The sequence below is a fragment of the Sarcophilus harrisii genome, chromosome 2 (assembly GCF_902635505.1).
Source record: "Sarcophilus harrisii chromosome 2, mSarHar1.11, whole genome shotgun sequence".
In the NCBI taxonomy this organism is placed as follows: Eukaryota; Metazoa; Chordata; class Mammalia; order Dasyuromorphia; family Dasyuridae; genus Sarcophilus; species Sarcophilus harrisii.
Window position 1 is genome coordinate 329,450,122 of NC_045427.1, and position 20,145 is coordinate 329,470,266.

A 20,145-nucleotide genomic window follows, 5' to 3' on the forward strand; every position below is an offset into this window, starting at 1 on the left:
GGGACTTAATACAGTATGAAAGAACAAGCCAATTACTAACTTTTCACAATTTTGCTCTCTTCCCTCAACCAGACATAAACTTGATAACCCCCTTATGTAGAATAATATTTAATATAAAAATTCCGGTTTCATACAATAAAGGTTGGCCGCAGAAATTCTGTTGTATTTTTGAATTCGGCATAAAACACCCAGAAATTCTTAAGTATCCTTCCCTTCACTTATTATTTCAAATTTATTCTATCTTGCTTGAACATAATTGCTTGCACCTGTTGTTTCGTTGTATACGCAGTGCATGGCGTTATAGCAGGATCTCCTAAAAGTGCTACATTAGTAGACTACAAGAGGTGGTTTCCCAACCCTCAACGATCCCTTCCTTCCCCCCACCCCCCACCCCTTTGTCTCTCTAAAGTCCAGGCAGAAATCTTAGAGATAGCTTCAACTTCGTCCCGCTACTCTGGCTGCCACTACCTTAGCTCACACTTTGCTCACAGGTCGGCGTTGGGAAGGTTGTCCATCCGCCTTTCTGGCTCCCGGGCTAGCCCTCTCAGCTCTGGTTTACCTAGACAACTCCCCTAGGTCGGGAAAGGGAATTGCGCCAGGAGGGCGGGGGAAGCCAGCCAAAAGCAGGAGGGGGCCTGGAGGACCTCCGCTTGAGGGCGCTGACGGCACCGCTAGGCTTCAGCGTTTGCGTCCAGGATTTGCCCCAGGAGAACCGACGCTTTCCGCTTCGAGGTATAAACAAGGGGCTGTCCGACGGAACTCAGGCTCGGGCCGGACTCGGTTCTCGCGGGGCGGCGAGCCCAGGCCAGGCCAGGCCCTTGACGCTGGCCAGGGCCGTCCCAGTGGCGGCCTGGACGAAGATAAGCGACGCAGCCCGACCTGGGGCCGGACCCGGGGCTTCTGGGTCCTTGCGGCCCCGGCTGCTTCCCCCTGACAGCGGAGCCCACGGCAAAGGCCGCCGGCCGGCCCGCGGGGGCCCTAGGCCGACGCTGACGCAACTCCGGGGCCCGGAGGGCGGCGGGGAAGCCGGCCCGGCTTCATCCAGAGAGGGCCCGAGGGCGGATTTCTTTTCTGTCTCCCCGGGTCCGGGGGCGTCGGTGGTTCTTGAACAAAGAACAAACCAAAATGGCTGATGGAGAGGAGGAGGAGCTGCAGGTGGCGGAGCCGCCGCCGGGGCCGGGGCCCGGGCCCGCAGATCAGGAGGGCTTGGAGCTTCTCGAGGCGGTCACTCCGGCCGAGCGTAGCGGCCACGTCGCAGTCAGCGACGGGCGACACATGCTTGTCTGGGGCGGCTACAAGGTCGGTAACCAAAGCTCGGGTCTGTGTCGCCTTCTACCTCGTCCCAGGCCCCACCCCTGCCTCCCCGGAGGGCAGCTACTCTGTACTTTTGTGTTTAGAGGTCCCCAGTGTCAGTCCGGCGGAAACCTGCCACCCCAACCCAGTCATAGTTTTGAATGCATAAAATAAAATTGCTAAGCATCACAAAGGAAATTAATTCTTTTGAAATACATTTTGTATTATTCCTCTCCCCCTCCTTCCCCCCACGCACTCTGTCTTTCCCTTCCTCCCTCCCTGCCGAGTTAGGGAAATTTCCTTTATATCTTCTTTCATTTAGCCAGCCCATCTGCTCTGTGCTAGTATACAAGATAGGGATAAAAGAAATGGAAATGAAACAATTCCTATTAGAAAGGATATATATTATGTAAATATAAGAAAACATGTTAGAATAGTTTGATGATATGGGACATAGCGTCCTAGCAGTTGAGGGAATCTGGAAAGGATTCAGGTGGTGCTGAAGCTACATCTTGAAGGAAAAGGGGATTCAGTTAGCGGAAGTGAGTAAGGCCAAAGCAGGGAGACAGGCATCGTTTGTTAGCAACAGGGAAGAGTCCAAATTCCCCTATTGGCATTTCTAGAGAGGGGAGAAAACTTAAATGAGATGAAAAAATAAGATTAAGTCCATGTTGTGAAGAGCTTAAAAAACTAAAATATTTTATCCTACAGGCCATAGCCTATTGAAATAATCTAGGCAAGAGGTGATGAGGGATTGGTGAGGAGAGAGAAGAGGTTGTATGTGATGGTTGAAACGGCAAGATTTAGCGATTTATGTGGTATTAAAGAAGAATGAAGAATTGTCGATAATGTTGAGGCAATCAGTCTGGGAAACTGTAAAGATAATGATATCCCAGAAAAAAAGAAAAAGGAAATTTCGAGGTTAGTGAGAGTTTGGGGAGTGAAGGATGGGTAAATGACTTCTCTTCGATATGTTTTGGGTTTGAGATTTTTCCAGAACATCCAGTTTGAAATGGCCAGTGGGCAATTGGTGATGTAAGACCAAAACTATGCTGGAGATAGACACACAGGAATAAGACATAATCTTTGCCTTTAAGGAGCTTACAACCTGGTTGTTAAGGTAATGTGTTATTTTTGTTTCTGCTTTTTGTAAATTTTAGATTTAGGATGTTGTGAACTAAATGACCTTTGAGGGCCTTTACAGGTCTGTCATGAATCTTAAGTAAATGTGTTTTTTTGTAATTTTGCTTCATTTCCTGGTGATAGCAAGATAGAAATATTAAATTATTATGGCTAGTCTAAAAAAAAAAACTAGTTTCACCAGCTGAGATGAGGATAGTTTCATTTGTTATTTGTAGTTTAGCGTATTGTCTCTGCTTATGCCTTTCCTTCCCTTTTACTAGGGAAGCATCATACATTGCAATGGATAGAGCACCAAAATTGGCTTCATAAGACTTAGGTTCAAGGAGATCATTATATACTTCAACAACAATACTAGATGATGACTAGTCCTGATGGATCAGGCCATCCTCAGCAACAAGATCAACCAAATCATTTCTAATGGAGCAGAAATGAACTGAACTAACTATACCCAGAAAAAGAACTCTGGGAGATGACTAAAAACCATTACATTGAATTCCCAGTCCCTATATTTATGCACACCTGCATCTTTGATTTCCTTCACAAGCTAATTGTACAATAATTCAGAGTCTGATTCTTTTTGTACAGCAAAATAATGTTTTGGTCCATGTATACTTATTGTGTATCTAAGTTATATTTTAATATATTTAACATCTACTGGTCATCCTGCCATTTAGGGGAGGGGGTGGGGGGGGGTAAGAGGTGAAAAATTGGAACAAGAGGTTTGGCAATTGTTAATGCTGTAAAGTTACCCATGTATATATCCTGTAAATTAAAGGCTATTAAATAAAAAAAAAAAATAAAAAAATAAAAAAATAAAAAAAAAAAAAAAAAAAAAAAGACTTAGGTTCAAGTCCTGCTTAAGACACTTAATAGCTACAAGATACTACGCACTTACTCATTCTTAACCTCAATTCTAGAATTGTGAGGATGAAATGAGATATTTGTAAAATGTGCAGCAAACTTTAAAGCACTATATAAATAGTAGCTATTATGGGACTATCATTGCTTAAAATCTTGAATAAACGCATATGTTCTGATTCCAGCACAAGTATTCTGTTAAATGGTTGTTAGTGATTTTCCTAAAGTCAAGTCTGACCCTATTCAGTATTAACTCTAGTGTCTCTCTATTCCCCTTAGGATCAAATATAAACTTCCTTGTTTAGAATTTAAAACCCTTCACAACTTGATACCAGCCTACCCATCCAATATATTTATATGACAGTACTCCATTTTCCATTTGCCTTCTCAGCTTGTCATTCTTGTGTGTAGCAACAAGGCATATCCATGAACTAGCTTTCAATTAATAATATTAAGTGCCTACTATCGTTTTTGTTTTTTGTTTTTTTTAGGCTGAGGCAATTGGTGTTAAGTGACTTGCCCAGGGTCACACAGCTAGAAAGTGTTAAGTGTCTGAGACCAGATTTGAACTCGGGTCCTCCTGACTTCAAGGCTGGTGCTCTATCCACTGTACCACCTAGCTGCCCTAGTGCCTACTATCTAGTCTCTAGCTCTTAGTTCAGGTTAGATGCCACCTTCTCCAATGAAAATTTTCTTGAGCCCTCCAATTACTAGTCTTCCCCCATAAAATTATCTTGTATTAGTTTTGTATATAATGAAAAGCAGTGTGGTGGTGGGTAGACAGCTGACATGAAACCAGCAGAATATCGATTCAAATATGACTTTTGATAGCATTTTCTAATTTCTCATGATTTGGGCATCTCTTTTAAGAAGCTGCAGAAAAGGTACCAAGCTGCATTAGTAGAATAAGTCTACTCACTTGGGAATTCTCAGTACCAATGAAATTGTTGGTTTGCACCCTGTCCCTGTGCCTTTTAAATTTATACATACTGTGTTTCTAGATAGAATATAAACTATTCCAAGTATAGACTGTTTTATTTTTGTCTTTGTATATTTGCTGCATAGCAGATAGTAGGCACTTAATAAACTGAAAGCTGGCTCATTTGATAGCGAAGAATGCTTTTTCTCATTGTGTGACTCTCTTGAAATATAGTGAAGATATTTGATCCTATCCATTGGGGTTGGGGCTAAGGTCATGGAACTGATTTGTTTTGCTCCTATTTGGTCCTGTTCTGTGACCATAGGTCATAGTGCCAAGAGATCATCTTTGATGACAAGGGCAGATTCATGATAGTGTATGAATTGAAAACATCAAAATTCCACCAGCACTAGGGGAAAAAAAGCACAAATTATATAAATGAAGAGTTACTAAAGTCTTCACTATAAAAGAAAATGAAATTTTTTTCACTTTTTTTTTTCAATTAATAAAGTTCCAGCTTTCCACCCGCCTATCGTTTCATTCCCTCATTGAAAAAAATCCCTCAAAAATAAACTGGGAAAACATTTTTACATTCAAAGGTTCTGATAAAGGCTTCATTTCTAAAATATATAAACAATTTACTCAAATTTATAAGAATTCTTTAGACTAAAGAAAGCCATTCTTTAATTGAAAAATGATCAAAGGATATGAGCAGACAATTTTTGGATGAAGAAATTGAAACTATTTCTAGTCATGAAAAGGTGCTCCAAATCACTATTGATTAGAGAAATGCAAATTAAGACAGCTCTGAGATATACCTGTCAGTTTGGCTAAGATGACAGGAAAAGATAATGACGAATGTTGAAGAGATTGTGGGAAAATTGGGACACTAATACATTGTTGGTGGAACTGTGAACAAATTCAACTATTCTAGATAGCAATTTGGAACTATGGTCAAAAAGTTATCAAACTGTACATACTCTTTGATCCAGCAGTTAAGTGATTGCTAGGCTTATATCCCAAAGAGATCTTAAAGAAGGAAAAGGGACCCACATGTGCAAAAATGGTTGTGGCAGCCCTTTTTGTAGTGGCTAAAAACTGGAAACTGAATGGATGCCCATCAGTTGGAGAATGGCTGAATAAATTGTGGTATATGAATATTATGGAATATTATTGTTCTGTAAGAAATGACCAACAGGATGATTTCAGAGAGCTCTGGAGAGACTTACATGGACTGATTCTAAGTGAAATGAGCAGAACCTGGAGATCATTATACATGGTAACAACAAGACTCTACAACGATCAATTCTGATGGAGATGGCTCTCTTCAACAATGAGATGATTTAAACCAGTTCCAATTGTTCTGTGATGAAGAGAGCCATCTATACCCAAAGAGAGGAGTGTGGGAACCGAGTGTGGACCACAACATAGCATTTTCACTCTTTCTGTTGTTGTTTGCTTGCATTTTGTTTTCTTTCTCAGGTTTTTTTTTCTTCCTTGACCCGATTTTTTTTGTGCAGCAAGATAACTGTATAAATATGTATACATATATTGAATTTAACATATATTTTAACATATTTAACATGTATTGAACTACCTGCCATCTTGGGGAGAGGATGGGGGGAAAGAGGAGAAATTTTGGAGTAGAAGGTTTTGCAAGGGTCAATATTGAAAAATTATCCATGTATATGTTTTGTAAATAAAAAGCTTTAATTTAAAAAAAAAAAAAAAAAAGGAAAGAAAAAGAAAAAAATCTCTCATAACAACTATATATAATCAAGCAAAACAAAATTTTGATTTGGCCAGATCACTCAGTATACAAACATTTATGGGAGTGCCTTCTATTTGCCAGTGTTGTGCTAAGCACTAGGAATACAAAGGCAAAATTTCAATCCCTCTTCTTAAGGTGCTCAAACTCTAGTGTCAAAGACAACTGTCAAACAACATATATAAACAAGATAGAGACAAGATAAATTGGATGTAATCTCAGATAAAAGGCACCAGCTTAAAGGGGGACTGAAAAAGGTTTCTGGTAACAGATGAAATTTAGGAATTGAAGGAAGATGGAGAAAAGGACTTATATATAATCACAGCTAAGTGATTAAAGAGAAGTGAGAGTGGAGTTGATAGGGCAGACATCATGGAATATGATCCCTTGTAAAGGGGCTGTGAGACAAAAGGAAACCGGAATGGAGGAAAGAATGGCCAAAAGCATTTGATGGGATCTGAAAAGGAACTCAGTGAGTGGTTTCATTGTTTTCAGTGAAGTGCAAGGCAAGGGTCTCTGCTGAGGAGGTGAGGAGAGATGGAATAATGGGAGATTTGAAGGAGGGATATAAAGGTTTGGGAAAGCCTTGTGTTTAGTGAGATAATTATTTGTGTAGATAGGTTTAAAAGAATAGCTATTCCTAGTGAAGGTCCACTTGACATTAAGTAATATTAAAAGTTATAGTGGGGAAGATTTTCTACCTTCATTCAGCAGAACATTTAGTACAGAGGCAAAAAATATAATAAGATTTTTAATGTATTCTTGAGACCTTATGCTTCTAACTCATAGGATCTTGGTAAATGGTGAATTTTACAGATTAGCATGATATTGAGTATTACCACAATCACAGAGGGAAGATGTTACTATTATTTTTTCAGAAAACTTATCTATAAGTAATTAAAACCTGTGAAATGAAGTAAAGTGATAATAGCTATTTAAGATAAAAATCTACAAATACTGGTTATCTTTTAAATTAATAGTCTTTTTATGTGTGTGTGTTTGTTTTTTTTTTTTAGAATGCTCAAGTCAGAGGATTTTATGATTTTTATCTGCCTAGAGATGAAATATGGATTTACAACATGGAGACTGGAAGATGGTAAATTTAAATATTATTTGGAAATGGGGTCAGGGATGAAAAATCCGTGTAAGCTTTTAGAGGGAAAAGTAACTGTTTAAAAGTTCCACAAAATTCCACTAAATGAACGTTTCAATGGATTATGTTAATATGCTTTAGAAAATCAATGAGGGGGGGAGAAAATTATTGCGGTGTGTGCGTGTATTTGTATTTATGTGTGTATTTGTGTGTGGTTCTTATAGAATTTTAAGAAATTACTCTAGGCCAGGAGTTTTTAATCATTTTTAGTTTCATGGGCCTCTTTGGTAGTCTGGTGAAGCTTAGGACTTCTTAGAATAATGGTGTTTTATTTTTGTTTTTTTTTTGTTTTTTTGCTGAGGCAATTGGGCTTAAGTAGCTTGCCCAGGGTCACACAGTTAGGAAGTGTTAAGTGTCTGAGGTCAGATTTGACCTCCAGACCAGGACTGGTGCTCTATCCACTGTGCCACCTAGCTGCCCCTAATATGTTTTTAAAGACACAGAATACATGTGATTATAAAGGAAACCAATAGTACTGAAATAGTTACCAAAATATTTTCCTTTAAAATTTACAGATCTTCGGTTAAGAACTTTAGCTCTAGACTTTGGTTGCTCCTGATTATTTTTTTTAAAAATGTACTTGAGGGTTCCATGGCCACAGATAAAGAAACGTCAGTGTATTATAGAATAAAAGATATAGACAATTTACATCTGCTGATGGAGGTGAGAAATGATTTTTAAAATTGTCTAGATTGTATAGTCTCCTACAATCAATATTAAGTGTGGGTACCCTTAATGAAAATAGCATAGTTTCTGGAATCTTTTTGGTAGGAAAAGAGAAACTATATCCTATTTTATTGAGCTTAGTGGACTTTTACTTTTTTCTTATAATTTAAAAACCTTATTATATAAATTTTGAAATAAACTATTACAAAAAGAATATTATGAAGGGGTATTGTATTGCAGGATAAATTGATTTTGACAAAATATGTATGTTTCTCTAAATTGTTGTCATGTAGTTGTTTTTAATATGTTTGGCCTTCATGACCCCTTTTGGGGTTTTCTTATCAAAGATATTGGCGTGGTATGCTGTTTCCTTCTCTATTGGATAAGGAAAGAGAGGCAAACTGGGTTAAATGTCCAGGGTCACAAAGCTAGTGTCTGAGGACGATTATCCCCCTCACCCAGGGTTATCAAATTTCTTCATTTAAAGGCCCACATAAGATTTTAATGTATTCTTGAGACCCTTATGCTTCTAACTCATAGGATCTTGGTAAATGGTGAATTTTACAGATTAGCTTGATATTGAGTATTATCACAATCACAGTGGGAAGATGTTACTATTATTTTTTCAGAAAACTTATCTATAAGTAATTAAAACCTGTGAAATGAAGTTTTTGTTTTTACTATAGTCCGGCCCTCCAACAGTCTGAGGGACAGTGAACTGGTCCCCTATTTAAAAAGTTTGAGGATCCCTGGCTCTAAGGCAAGATGTTAAGTCAGCTCTTCCTCACTTCAAATCTGGCACTTTATCTGCTGCCCCAAATTTAATTCTTTTCTATTGTATTTTTATAAATTGGCTTTGTAGGTAATTCTGTAGTATAGGATTTACAACTTAAGAGTCATATGAAAACCTCTAGCAAAGGTTCTTGGAGTGAAGAGGGAGTCCTGAACCACAACATTTGGATGGTTAATTAAGGAATTTTTCCTTATATTGGTCTGAAATCTGTCAGCAACTTTTACTGACACATTAAAGAAGAATTTGTTTTGCTTGAGAGAGAGCAGAATTAGGAGCAGTGGTTGGTAGGTACAAAGAGGCACATAAAATCTAAACCTTATAGAAAGAAATACTTCCTAACTCTTATCCAAAGGTCAAGCCAGCCACTTTGGGAAGAACCTGTTCCTGTAACTGGAAGTTTTTAAAGAAAAGATGAATGGTGGATAGAGCACTGGCCCTAGAGTCAGGAGGACCTGAGTTCAAATCCAGCCTCGGACACTAAACACTTAGTAACTGTGTGACTCTGGGCAAGTAAGTCACGTAACTCTAATTATCTGGGGGCCGGGGGCAGGGGGGAGATTAATGTACTCTTCCCATTTATGTTTATGGTGTACTTTTTTAAAAGTACAGATTGGACTAAATGGCATTTGAGTTTCTTTTCAGCTTTAAATCTTATAGGAGAAACAACATGCAAATAATTTTACATTCAGGATAAACTGAAAATAATCATTAGAAGGCAAATACTAGAATTAAGAAGGCTTAGGAAAGGTTTCCTGTAGAAATGGGATTTTACCTGGGATTTGAAAGGAAGTTAGGAGGTCGAGATAGGAGGAAGAACATTTCAGGAATGAGGAACAGCAAGGAAGTCAGTGTCACTGGATTGAAGAGAATATGACTGGAAATAAAATGTAAGAATACTGGAAAGGTACGGTGCAAGTTATGAAAGAATTTGAACATCAGAAGAATTTCTGTTTGATTGTGGAAGTGACAGGGAGTTTACCAAGTAGGAGAGTGACATGGTCAGACTTTCATTTTAAGGTAATCATTTCAACAGTTGAGGGGAGGGGAGAGTGAAGTGGTAATACATTTAGGTCAGGCAAACTAACCAAGATAGTTCAGGTATCATGTAATAAGACCCTACACTAAAGTGTTGGTAGTATCAGAGAACATAAGGGGGGGTCATTTGCTAGAGATGTTACAAATATAAAATCAACAAAACCTTGGCAGCTGATTGAATATAGGTGAGATAATATTGGATAGAGTGAAGTGAGGATATAGAGTGAAGAGTTGAATTTGAATCCCTGTTGTGGGCTTGGAGGATAGTGGATTCTTGACAATAATAGGGAAGTTTGAAAAGGTGTCAGATTTAGGGCTAAATGAATTATTTATTTCAAGAAGCCACTTATCACTGTAGAAGTAGGAATGAGGACTATTTTGTTTTTCTTGTTTCCGTGGCCAAAATCAAGTTTCATGCAGTAGACTAACTTACTGATGATTTCTCTTTATACCCAGTTGGCTGGTTCTTGGGAAATAGTGTCAACCTGTTGCCTAGGGTTGTTATGAATAAATCTTTTCCAACATAGAAGCTGCTAGAGGTTATACTCCACTTTCAGGACCCCAGAATCAACTTCATACCATGATGAAGGATCAGAATGGGACTACTCAATTTTGAATTATTTAAAGAATAATTCATTATCAAAAATGGGAAACATAAACAGAAGTGACATCTGTATGCATTATAATAATTTTATAATTATTATTTTAAAAAAAATCCAGAAAGTGTTTCACATAATATGACTTACTTGTTTCACATAATATGAAATACTGGCCAAAAGCAACATCAGAGTCAAATATGAACTCACCTTATGGATGGATGGATGATCAGAAGAAGTATGATCAGGGGGAAAAAAAGAAGTATGATGGATGATTATGAGCAATATCAAGTTAGAAATCATAGAGAAGTAATTTAAAGAAAACTTGATAGTGACTTCCAGACAAGATTGGCTACTTGAGCAGAAGCAAATAGCCCAACTCTATCACTCTCACTGTAAAAATTATGCCAGACCCAATGATGACAAAGAGTCTACCAAAGAACTGCATAAAGTCAGCAAGAAGTCCACAGAAAATGGAAAAAGGCCAACCACAAAGCAGAGCCAAAAACAAGCTCCCAGTGCTACCAGAGATGTGCCAGGGACATAGGCATATGGAGGCTCCAAGAGGGGAAAATACTCTTTGAGAAAGTCCCAAGGTAGTCAGAAGGGACCACAAGTTTTTGGGAGTAGAATTTTCAGATTGTGACAGCTAGGACTCAGGGCTTCAAAGGATACTTAGCATTATTTTCTGAAATGCCATAGGGAATCCTGAAAATTCAGCACTCTGAATATTAAGGAACCATGGGAGCCATGTGATTCAGATTGAGAGGTAGGATGTAGGGAGAGGCTGACTATCCCACCCCAAAACACAGCTGAAGATAAACACTGACATAAAACCCCAATTTAGGAATTAAAACTGGATAAATGAGTAAGTGAAAGAAGATGCAGACAAATGAAAAGAATTAAAATATATACTGAGATACCAAAATCCAACCTAGAAAGAGAGTGTCGCCATTAATTGCAAACAGAAACTCAAAGGGAGATATGGATTTTCCACAAGGATTATATAAATACCTGAAAGAAATTTACCAAAAGATAAAAAATTAAATACAAGTTCTTAAGGAGAAAGTTGTGAGGTGAATGAAGTGTTTAGAAAAGAAAATTCTGACCTCAAAATAGATTAGATACACACAACACAATAAGCAAGGCCTATAGCAATCTAGTATTTGATAAACTCCCAAACTCCAGCTTCTGGAATAAGAATTCACTATTTAATAAAAATTGCTGGGAAAACTGGAAAACAATATGTCAGAAACTCAGCATAGACTTACATCTCACACCCCATACCAAAATAAGGTTAAAATGGATACATGATTTAGCAAAAAAGGATGATACCATAAACAAATTAGGACAACAGGGGATAATTTACCTATTAGATATTTGGAGAAGGGAGGAATTTATCACCAAAAAAGAACTAGAGAATATTACGAAAGACAAAATGGACAACTTTGATTACATTAAATTAAAAAGGTTTTGCACAAAAATGTTTGTGGCAGCCCTTTTTGTAGTGGCAAGAAACTGGAACCTGAGTGGATGCCCATCAGTTGGAGAATGGCTGAATAAGTTATGGTATATGAATACTGTGGGATAAGAAACTGCAGGATGATCTCAGAGAGACCTGGAGAGACTTGCATGAACTGATGCTAAGTGAAATGAGCAGAACCAAATCATTGTACATAGCAACCACAAGATTATACAATGATTAGTTCTGATTAACGTGGCTGTCTTCAACAGTAAGACTAGTTCCAATGGTCTTGTGATCAAAAGACCATCTACATTCAGAGAGAGGACTGTGGGAACCGAGTGTGGTTCACAAGATAGCATTCTCCCTCTTTTTATTGTTGTTTGCTTGCATTTTATTTTCTTCATTTTTTCTGGTTTTATTTGATTTTTTTTGGTACAGCAAGGTAATTGTATATATATGTATGCATATATTAGATTTAACATATATTTCTACTATGTTTAACATATGTTGGACTACTTCCCATCTAGGGAAGAGAGGTGGGAAAAGGGGGAAAACTGGAACACAAGGTTTTTTGCAAGGGCTAATGTTGCAAAATTATCGCATTATGTTTTCAAAAATAATATGGGTAACTTTACAGCATTAACAATTGCCTAACCTCTTGTTCCAATTTTTCACCTCTTATCCCCCACCCCCTCCCCCAGATGGCAGGATGACCAATAGATGTTAAATATATTAAAATATAAATTAGATACATAATAAGTATACATGACCAAACCGTTATTTTGCTGTAGAAAAAGAATCAGACTCTGAAATATTGTACAATTAGCTTGTGAAGGAAATCAAAAATGCAGGTGGGCATAGATAAAAAAAAGTTTTTACACAAATAAAACCAACAGAAACAAGATTAAAAGGGAAGCACAAAGCTGGGGAAAGATCTTTACATCCAGTATTTCTGATAAAGATCTCATTTCTAAAATATATAAAGAACTGTGTTAAATTTATAAGAATACACGTTATTCTCCAAGGATATGAACAGACAATTTTCAGATGATGAAATTAAAGCCATTTATAGTTTTATGAAAAAATGCTCTAAATCACTATTGATTAGATAAATGCAAATTAAAAACTCTGAGGTACCATCTCATAAGATTGGCTAATAAGATAGCAAGAAAAGATCATTATTAATGTCGGAGAGAATGTGGGAAAACTGGGACACTAATGCATTGTTTTTTTTGGGTTTTTTTTTTGTTTTTTTTTTTAATTTAATAGCCTTTTATTTACAGGATATATGCATGGGTAACTTTACAGCATTAACAATTGCCAAACCTCTTGTTCCAATTTTTCACCTCTTACCCCCCCCCCCCCCCCCCTAGATGGCAGGATGACCAGTAGATGTTAAATACATTAAAATATAAATTAGATACACAATAAGTATACATGACCAAAACGTTATTTTGCTGTACAAAAAGAATCAGACTCTGAAATATTGTACAATTAGCAGGTGGGCTTATAAATATAGGGATTGGGAATTCAATGTAATGGTTTTTAGTCATCTCCCAGAGTTCTTTTTCTGGGCATAGCTAGTTCAGTTCATTACTGCTCCATTAGAAATGATTTGGTTGATCTCGTTGCTGAGGATGGCCTGATCCATCAGAACTGGTCATCATCTAGTATTGTTGTTGAAGTATATAATGATCTCCTGGTCTTGCTCATTTCACTCAGCATCAGTTCGTGTAAGTCTCTCCAGGCCTTTCTGAAATTATCCTGTTGGTCATTTCTTACAGAACAGTAATATTCCATAATATTCATATACCACAATTTATTCAGACATTCTCCAACTGATGGACATCCATTCAATTTCCATTTTTAGCCACTACGAAAAGGGCTGCCACAAACATTCGTGCACATACAGGTCCCTTTCCCTTCTTTATAATCTCTTTGGGATATAATCCCAGTAGTAACACTGCTGGATCAAAGGGTATGCACAGTTTGATAACTTTTTGAGCATAGTTCCAAACTACTCTCCAAAATGGTTGGATTCATTCACAACTCAACCAACCATGCATCAATGTCCCAGTTTTCCCACATCCCCTCCAACAATCATCATTATTTTTTCCTGTCATCTTAGCCAATCTGACAGGTGTGTAGTGGTATCTTAGAGTTGTCTTAATTTGCATTTCTCTGATTAATAATGACTTGGAGCATCTTTTCATATGACTAGAAATAGTTTCAATTTCTTCATCTGAGAATTGTCTGTTCATATCCTTTGACCATTTTTCAATTGGAGAATGGCTTGATTTTTTATAAATTAGAGTTAATTCTCTATATATTTTGGAAATGAGGCCTTTATCAGAACCTTTGACTGTAAAAATATTTTCCCAGTTTATTGCTTCCCTTCTAATCTTGTCTGCATTAGTTTTGTTTGTACAAAAACTTGTCAGTTTGGTATAATCGAAATTTTCTATTTTGTGATCAGTAAACTAATGCATTGTTGATAGAGTTGTGAAATGATCCAGCTGTTTCTGGAGAACAATCTGGAACTCTGCCCAAACCCTTTGATCTAGCAGTGCCATTACTGGGTCTGTATCCCAGGGAAATCAAAAAGGAGGGAAAAGGACCCACATTTGCAAAAATGTTTTAGCAGCTCTTTTTATAGTAGCAAAGAATTGGAAAAGGAGTGGATGGATGCCCATCAGTTGGAGAATGGCTGAACAAGTTGTGATACATGATTGTAATGGAAGATAATTGTTTATAAAAAATGATGAACAAACTGATTATACAAAGGCCTGGAAATATTTACATGAACTGATGCTGAGTGAAACCAGGAATACATTGTACACAATAACAGAAAGAATGTGTGATGATCAACTATGAAAGGCTTGGTTCTTCTTCAGTGATCCAAAGGAATCCCAATAGACTTTGGACAGAAAATGCCATCTGCAACCAGAGAAAGAACTAAGGAGATTGAATATACATCAACACATGCTGTGATTCCTTCTTTTTTATGTTTTTTTTTATCTTTCCCATGATTTTTCCCATTTGCTCTGATTTTTCTCTTCCAACATAATTCATAAAAAATGCATATTAAAAATGAAATATTAAAAAAAACCTTATCCAATTAAAAACCTCATTGAAAATTTCATTAGACCAAAAAGAAATCAGAGATTCCATGATACAAAACTTTCTTAGAAAGAATGAAAAGATAGAAAATCCCAAAATTCTCCTAGAAAATAGGACCAAAAATGATCACTTAAGAAAGATTGGTTTCTTGAAAAGCATAATTAAAAAAAAGAAAGATGGACAAGTTTCATCAATCAAATGGAAACTCAAATGAAAACTCCGCAAATATATTGGGCAAAGTGAAAATAGAAAAAAATAGAAAATATCTCCCTAAAAGAAGTTCCAAAAGAAAAAGTCCCAGGAATGTCACACCTAAAATCTGGATTACCTAAGTCAAAAAAAATATACCTCAGGCATCGAGAAAATACCAACCTCAGTATCAAGGAACCATTCAGTATCACATAAGACCTATGATTTTCTACTGCAACTGAGAAATCTTGGAATATAATATTCCTGAAGTAATAAGCTTACAACCAAAAATAATCCTGGAAAAACTGAGTCTGTCCTATGGAGAGAAAAAAAAAACCTGGACCTTTAATTGAACCTTCAATTATTCCTTCTCTCTTTCTTTTTTTTTTTTTTTGCTCAAGGCAATTGTGGCTAAGAGTTTGCCCAGAATCACACAGCTAATAAGTATCAAATGTCTGAAATGGGATTTGGATTCAGAGCACCTGCCCTGGAATCAGAAGAACCTATCTACTTTACCATCTAGATGCTTCCCTTCAATTATTCCTAATAAAAAGATTCCAGCCTGAGGAAAACTCCCGTACAAACAAAGAAGTCAAAAGATATAGATAAATTTACTTGAACAGTTGAAAGGATAGTATGATGATAAAAGGTTTATCATTCTAATAAAGAAGAATCAAAGAGGTAGAACTAAGATAGTGGAGTCAAGACAAGGACTAAACCCTAAACCCCTCCAAATACCTAAACAAATTCTAAAGTGGCAAAAGCTGCAAAAAGATACAGTGAAGCAATTTTGCACCCTGAGACAACAGCAAGAAAGATATGTTGCTATTGTGTAGAGTGGAGCATTGGCCATCACAAGCCATGCCAGCACACCTGTGGGCCTAGCAGAATTTGGGCTGAATCAGCAACTTTCAGAGCCCCATAGACAGAAAGTGTCAGACAAATGAACAAAAGAATATTATAGAGTTCTCTTTGCTAGTACTGAGGCAGGGCTCTGTTGCTTTGGCCATACTCAGATTTGGGGCACAGTCCTAAGTGGCAGAGCCAGGGTGAGGAGCACTAATATATCAGAGTTTGGAGCTGTACTCTATCCACAATTCCAGGGCAGAAAAGAATGCTTGTGGTCATTCACAGGCCCGGATATTAGTAAATATCTCTCCTCAAATCATACCACTTTGGAAGAACTGGTTCCTAGAAATATCTCTGAAAACAGCTGCACAAAACCCCTGAAACTTGAGATAGTACATGTAGAAGCAGAGTGGAAGAGGTTTTTTTTGTTTGTTGGTTTCGGATTTTTTGTTTTTGTTTTTGTTTTTAGCATAATGGATTTCTATATTATTTTTTCCCAGTCATACTTTTTAACATTCATTTTAAAATCTTATAGTTCCTGATTCTTTTCCCTCCTCCCTCTCCAATATTGGCCAATACATGTGTAGTCATGCAAAACATTTCCATAATAGTCATGTAAACAAAAACATATACCAAAAAAAAACCCAAAACACTCAAATGAAATGAAAGTGAATAAAGGATGCTTCACTCTGTATTCATATATTCATCAGCTCTTTTTCTGAATATAGATAGCACTTTTCATAAGTCATTCAGTTGTCTTTGATCATTATATTCCTGACAATAGTTAGTCATTCATACCTAATCATCTTATATTGCTGTTATTTTGCACAGTTTATTTCATGTTGCATCATCTCATGGAAATCTAAGTTCTTCTGAGAATATCTTGTTCATCATTTCTCATAGCATAGTAGTTATTCCATCATAATCACATACCAGAATTTGTTTAATCATTCCCTGACTTTTGGACATCCCCTCAATTCCCAATTCTTTTTTCTGGAAAAGAGTTGCTATAAATACTTTTTGTACATATAAATCCTTTCTCTCTTTGTTTTCTATCTCTTAGGATATAGACCCAGCAGTAGTATTGCTAGGTCAAAGGGCATGAATGCCCTTTGGACATGGTTCTAAATTGCTCTACCCATGGTTACTTGAATGAGTTCACAACTCCACCAACAGTGTATTAATGTCTTATTTTTTCTCCACATCTTGTCCAAAATTTGTTATTTTCTTTTTCTGTCTTATTAGGAAATCTATTAGGTATGTGGTAGTAGTCGAAAATTAACAAAGACTTAAAAGTCAAATAAGTGAAGAAATGGACAAACAACAGAAAAATATTTTGATCACAAAAGGTTACTGTAGTGACAAGGAAGATCAAAACATGAACTTGGAAGAAGAAAACAAAGTGAAAGTTCCTACATCCAAAGCCTCCAGTAAAAATAAGGATTGGTCTCAGATTCAGAGCTCAAAAAGGATTTTGAAAATCAAGTAAGAGGTAGAGGAAAAGTTGGACAGATAAATGAGCATGATGCAAGAAAATCAAGAAAAAGGAATCTCCAGCTTGGTAAAGGAAACAAAAAAAAAAAATACTGATGAAAATAACACCTTAAAGAAAAAACAAACTAGACCAAATGATGATGGAGGTATAAAAGCCAATGAGGAGAAGAATGCCTTAAAAAAGTAGAATTAATTGACCAAATGGAGAGACACAAAAATTCATTCAAGGAAAAAAAAACTCTTTAAAAGGTAAAATTGAGCAAATGGAAAGTAATTGTGAAATATCTCATTGGAAAAACAATTGATCGGGAAAATAGATTCAGTAGAGATAGTTTAAGAATTATTGGACTACCTGAAAGCCATGATCAAAAAAAAAAAAAAAAAAAGGGCCTCTACATCATCAAAACTGCCTTGATCCAGAAGGTAAAATAGAAATTGAAAGAATCCACTTAGCACCTCTTGAAAGAGATCCCAAAATGAAGACTTCCAGGAATATTACAGCCAAATTCCACAGCTTCCAGATCTAGGAGAAAATACTACAAGCAACCAAAACAAACAGTGAAAATATCCTGGAACCATAGGATAACACAAGATTTAGCAGAGTCTACATTAAAGGATTGGAGAGCTTGGAATATGATAAACTAAAGGGCAAAGGAGGTAGGAATACAATCAAGAATTATATATATTTAATGAATTAGAAGACTTTCAAGCATTCTTGATGAAAAGATCAGAGTAAATAGAAAATTTTACTTTTAAATACAAGACTCAAGAGAAATATAAAAAAGGAAAAGGAAATTATAAGGGACTTAATAAGGTTATACATGGGAAGATGATATTTGTAACTGACAAGAACTTTCATTATTAGGACAGGAGCATATGTAGACAGAGGGTACAGGTTTTATATGAAGGGATGATATTTTTAAAAATTAAGGAATGAAAGAGGAATGTATTGGGAGAAAGGGAAAAGGAAAGAATAGGGTAAATTATGTCACATAAAAGAGGCAAGGAGCTAAGAGGGAATGAGTGAATTTTACTCTCATCAGAATTGGCTCACAGGAGTTCAATACTTAATTGAATATAAACACCTATCTTACATTATTAAAAAAAAGTAGGAAAAAGGGGCAATGGTGATAGGACAGATTATGGGAAGGGATAGTCAGAAGCTTTCTTTCTTATTTATTTCTTTTTGAATAAAGGAAAGATTTTACATTCTTGCAAGAATAGATGCCTAGGTGAATAGAGACACCTTTGAAATTCCAAAGGCAGCAATTTATTTCCTATCTCCCCTAATTCCCCATTAATCCAATTGGATGTTATCGAATTTACAGGACATGAATCTACCTTTCATTGCATAGCCAGTCACTGGCTCCCTAGGAGCTTACATTCTAGAAGGAGAAAGATGGTAGTGGAGGCTAGGGCAAAGAATAAAAGATTGTTTTCAAATCTCAGGTCATCACTCTTGATTACAAAAGTCAATCCATGCCCCCAAGGAGAGAAGCAAAAGACATTTGAGGAGGGACAGAGTGAAAGGAGAGAATACAATAAATGGAGGAAAGAAAGAAATAGGATAGAGAGAAATAATGTTAGCAAAAGTAATGTGAAGAAAATTTTGAAGCAAGTTTCTCTGATAAAGACCTCATTTCTTAAACTTATAGAGATCTGAGTCAAATTTATAAAAATAAGAGCCATTCTCCAATTGATAAATTTGATTATTGGACTAGATATGAGCAGTTTTCAGATAAGTAATCAAAGTTATCTATAGCTGATGAGGTTAGTGGCAGTCAGAGAGTTGTTAAAATCCCTTATGGTTGGCGCACAGGTTCTTCATGAAAGAATTCATGAAACTCCAAATATTAATTGGAAAAAATGAAAGTTTATTGTTGGGTAGGAAGCCAGTTTTGATAAGAGCCTGACTTCTTCAGTGGCAAAGTCCTATTAGGGAAATGGAGGCTAACCCTGAGAAGAAAATGCCTTCTCAGCAGGAAGGTCCTAGAAGCGCAGAGCAAGCTGCTTTGGACCTTCTGCAAAGAGTAAGTTCAGAAACTGCCCTTTAAAAGGAGTCTTGAGGCTTTGGGTTGAAAAGGAAGCCAAAGTTTTCAGACCTAGTTACTTATCAGTATCTAGCCCAGATCTCCAATCGGAATTAACACTTCAAAGGGGTGCTTTTTGCCCAAGATTTCTAATTGAATCAAAGGGTCTGGCATCCCAAAATATAACTTATCTGGGGGAAGACTTCAAAAGGGATCACAGATAAAAAGAGAACACAATTTCAGAGTGATAATCTTAAAGGGAACAGTTTCAGTAAAGGGAACAGTTTCCCTCCCCCCTTAATAGCCATATGAAAAAATGCTCTATTGATCGGAGAAATGGAAAATAAAACAGTTCTGAGTATTACCTCATACCTATTAGACTGGCTAAGAAAAGGAAAATGACAAATAATGGAGGGGATGTGAGATAAATGAGACATTTAATGCATTGTTGGTGTTGTGAAGTTATTTGTCCATTTTGTAGAGCAATTTGGAACTATACCCATAGGATATAAAGCCGTACATACCCTTCATCATAGCAATACTACATATATATCTTCCAAGAGATAAAAAGCTAAATGGAAAAGAACTTATATTTATAGTATCCTTTTCTGAGGGCAAAGAATTGGAAATTGAGGTGATGCCCATCAATTGGGGAATGGCCAAACAAACTGGTATATGATTATGATGGAATACTATTGTTCTTTAAGAAATGATGACTAGGAAAGACTTCTATCAGCTGATGCAAAGTGAAATGTACTGTGTATAAAGTAATAG

The 20,145-nt window shown here is 36.6% G+C and overlaps 1 protein-coding gene across 3 annotated transcripts in view; it reads left to right on the forward strand.

The window, feature by feature from the left end:
- Positions 1–431: 431 nt before the first annotated feature.
- Positions 432–20,145, forward strand: part of KLHDC2 (kelch domain containing 2) — a 36,120-nt gene continuing 16,406 nt past the window's right edge. The window contains exons 1-2 of one of the 3 annotated variants that reach the window (XM_003756385.4): positions 432–1,299; positions 6,998–7,077. In XM_003756385.4, coding sequence (XP_003756433.1) covers positions 1,126–1,299; positions 6,998–7,077 — 254 coding nt within the window. In that variant the 5' untranslated portion in view covers positions 432–1,125. Of the gene's footprint in view, positions 1,300–1,537; positions 2,414–6,997; positions 7,078–20,145 lie in introns of those variants that run through there. The other 2 variants (XM_012549157.3, XM_031952821.1) reach the window with 2 other exon arrangements.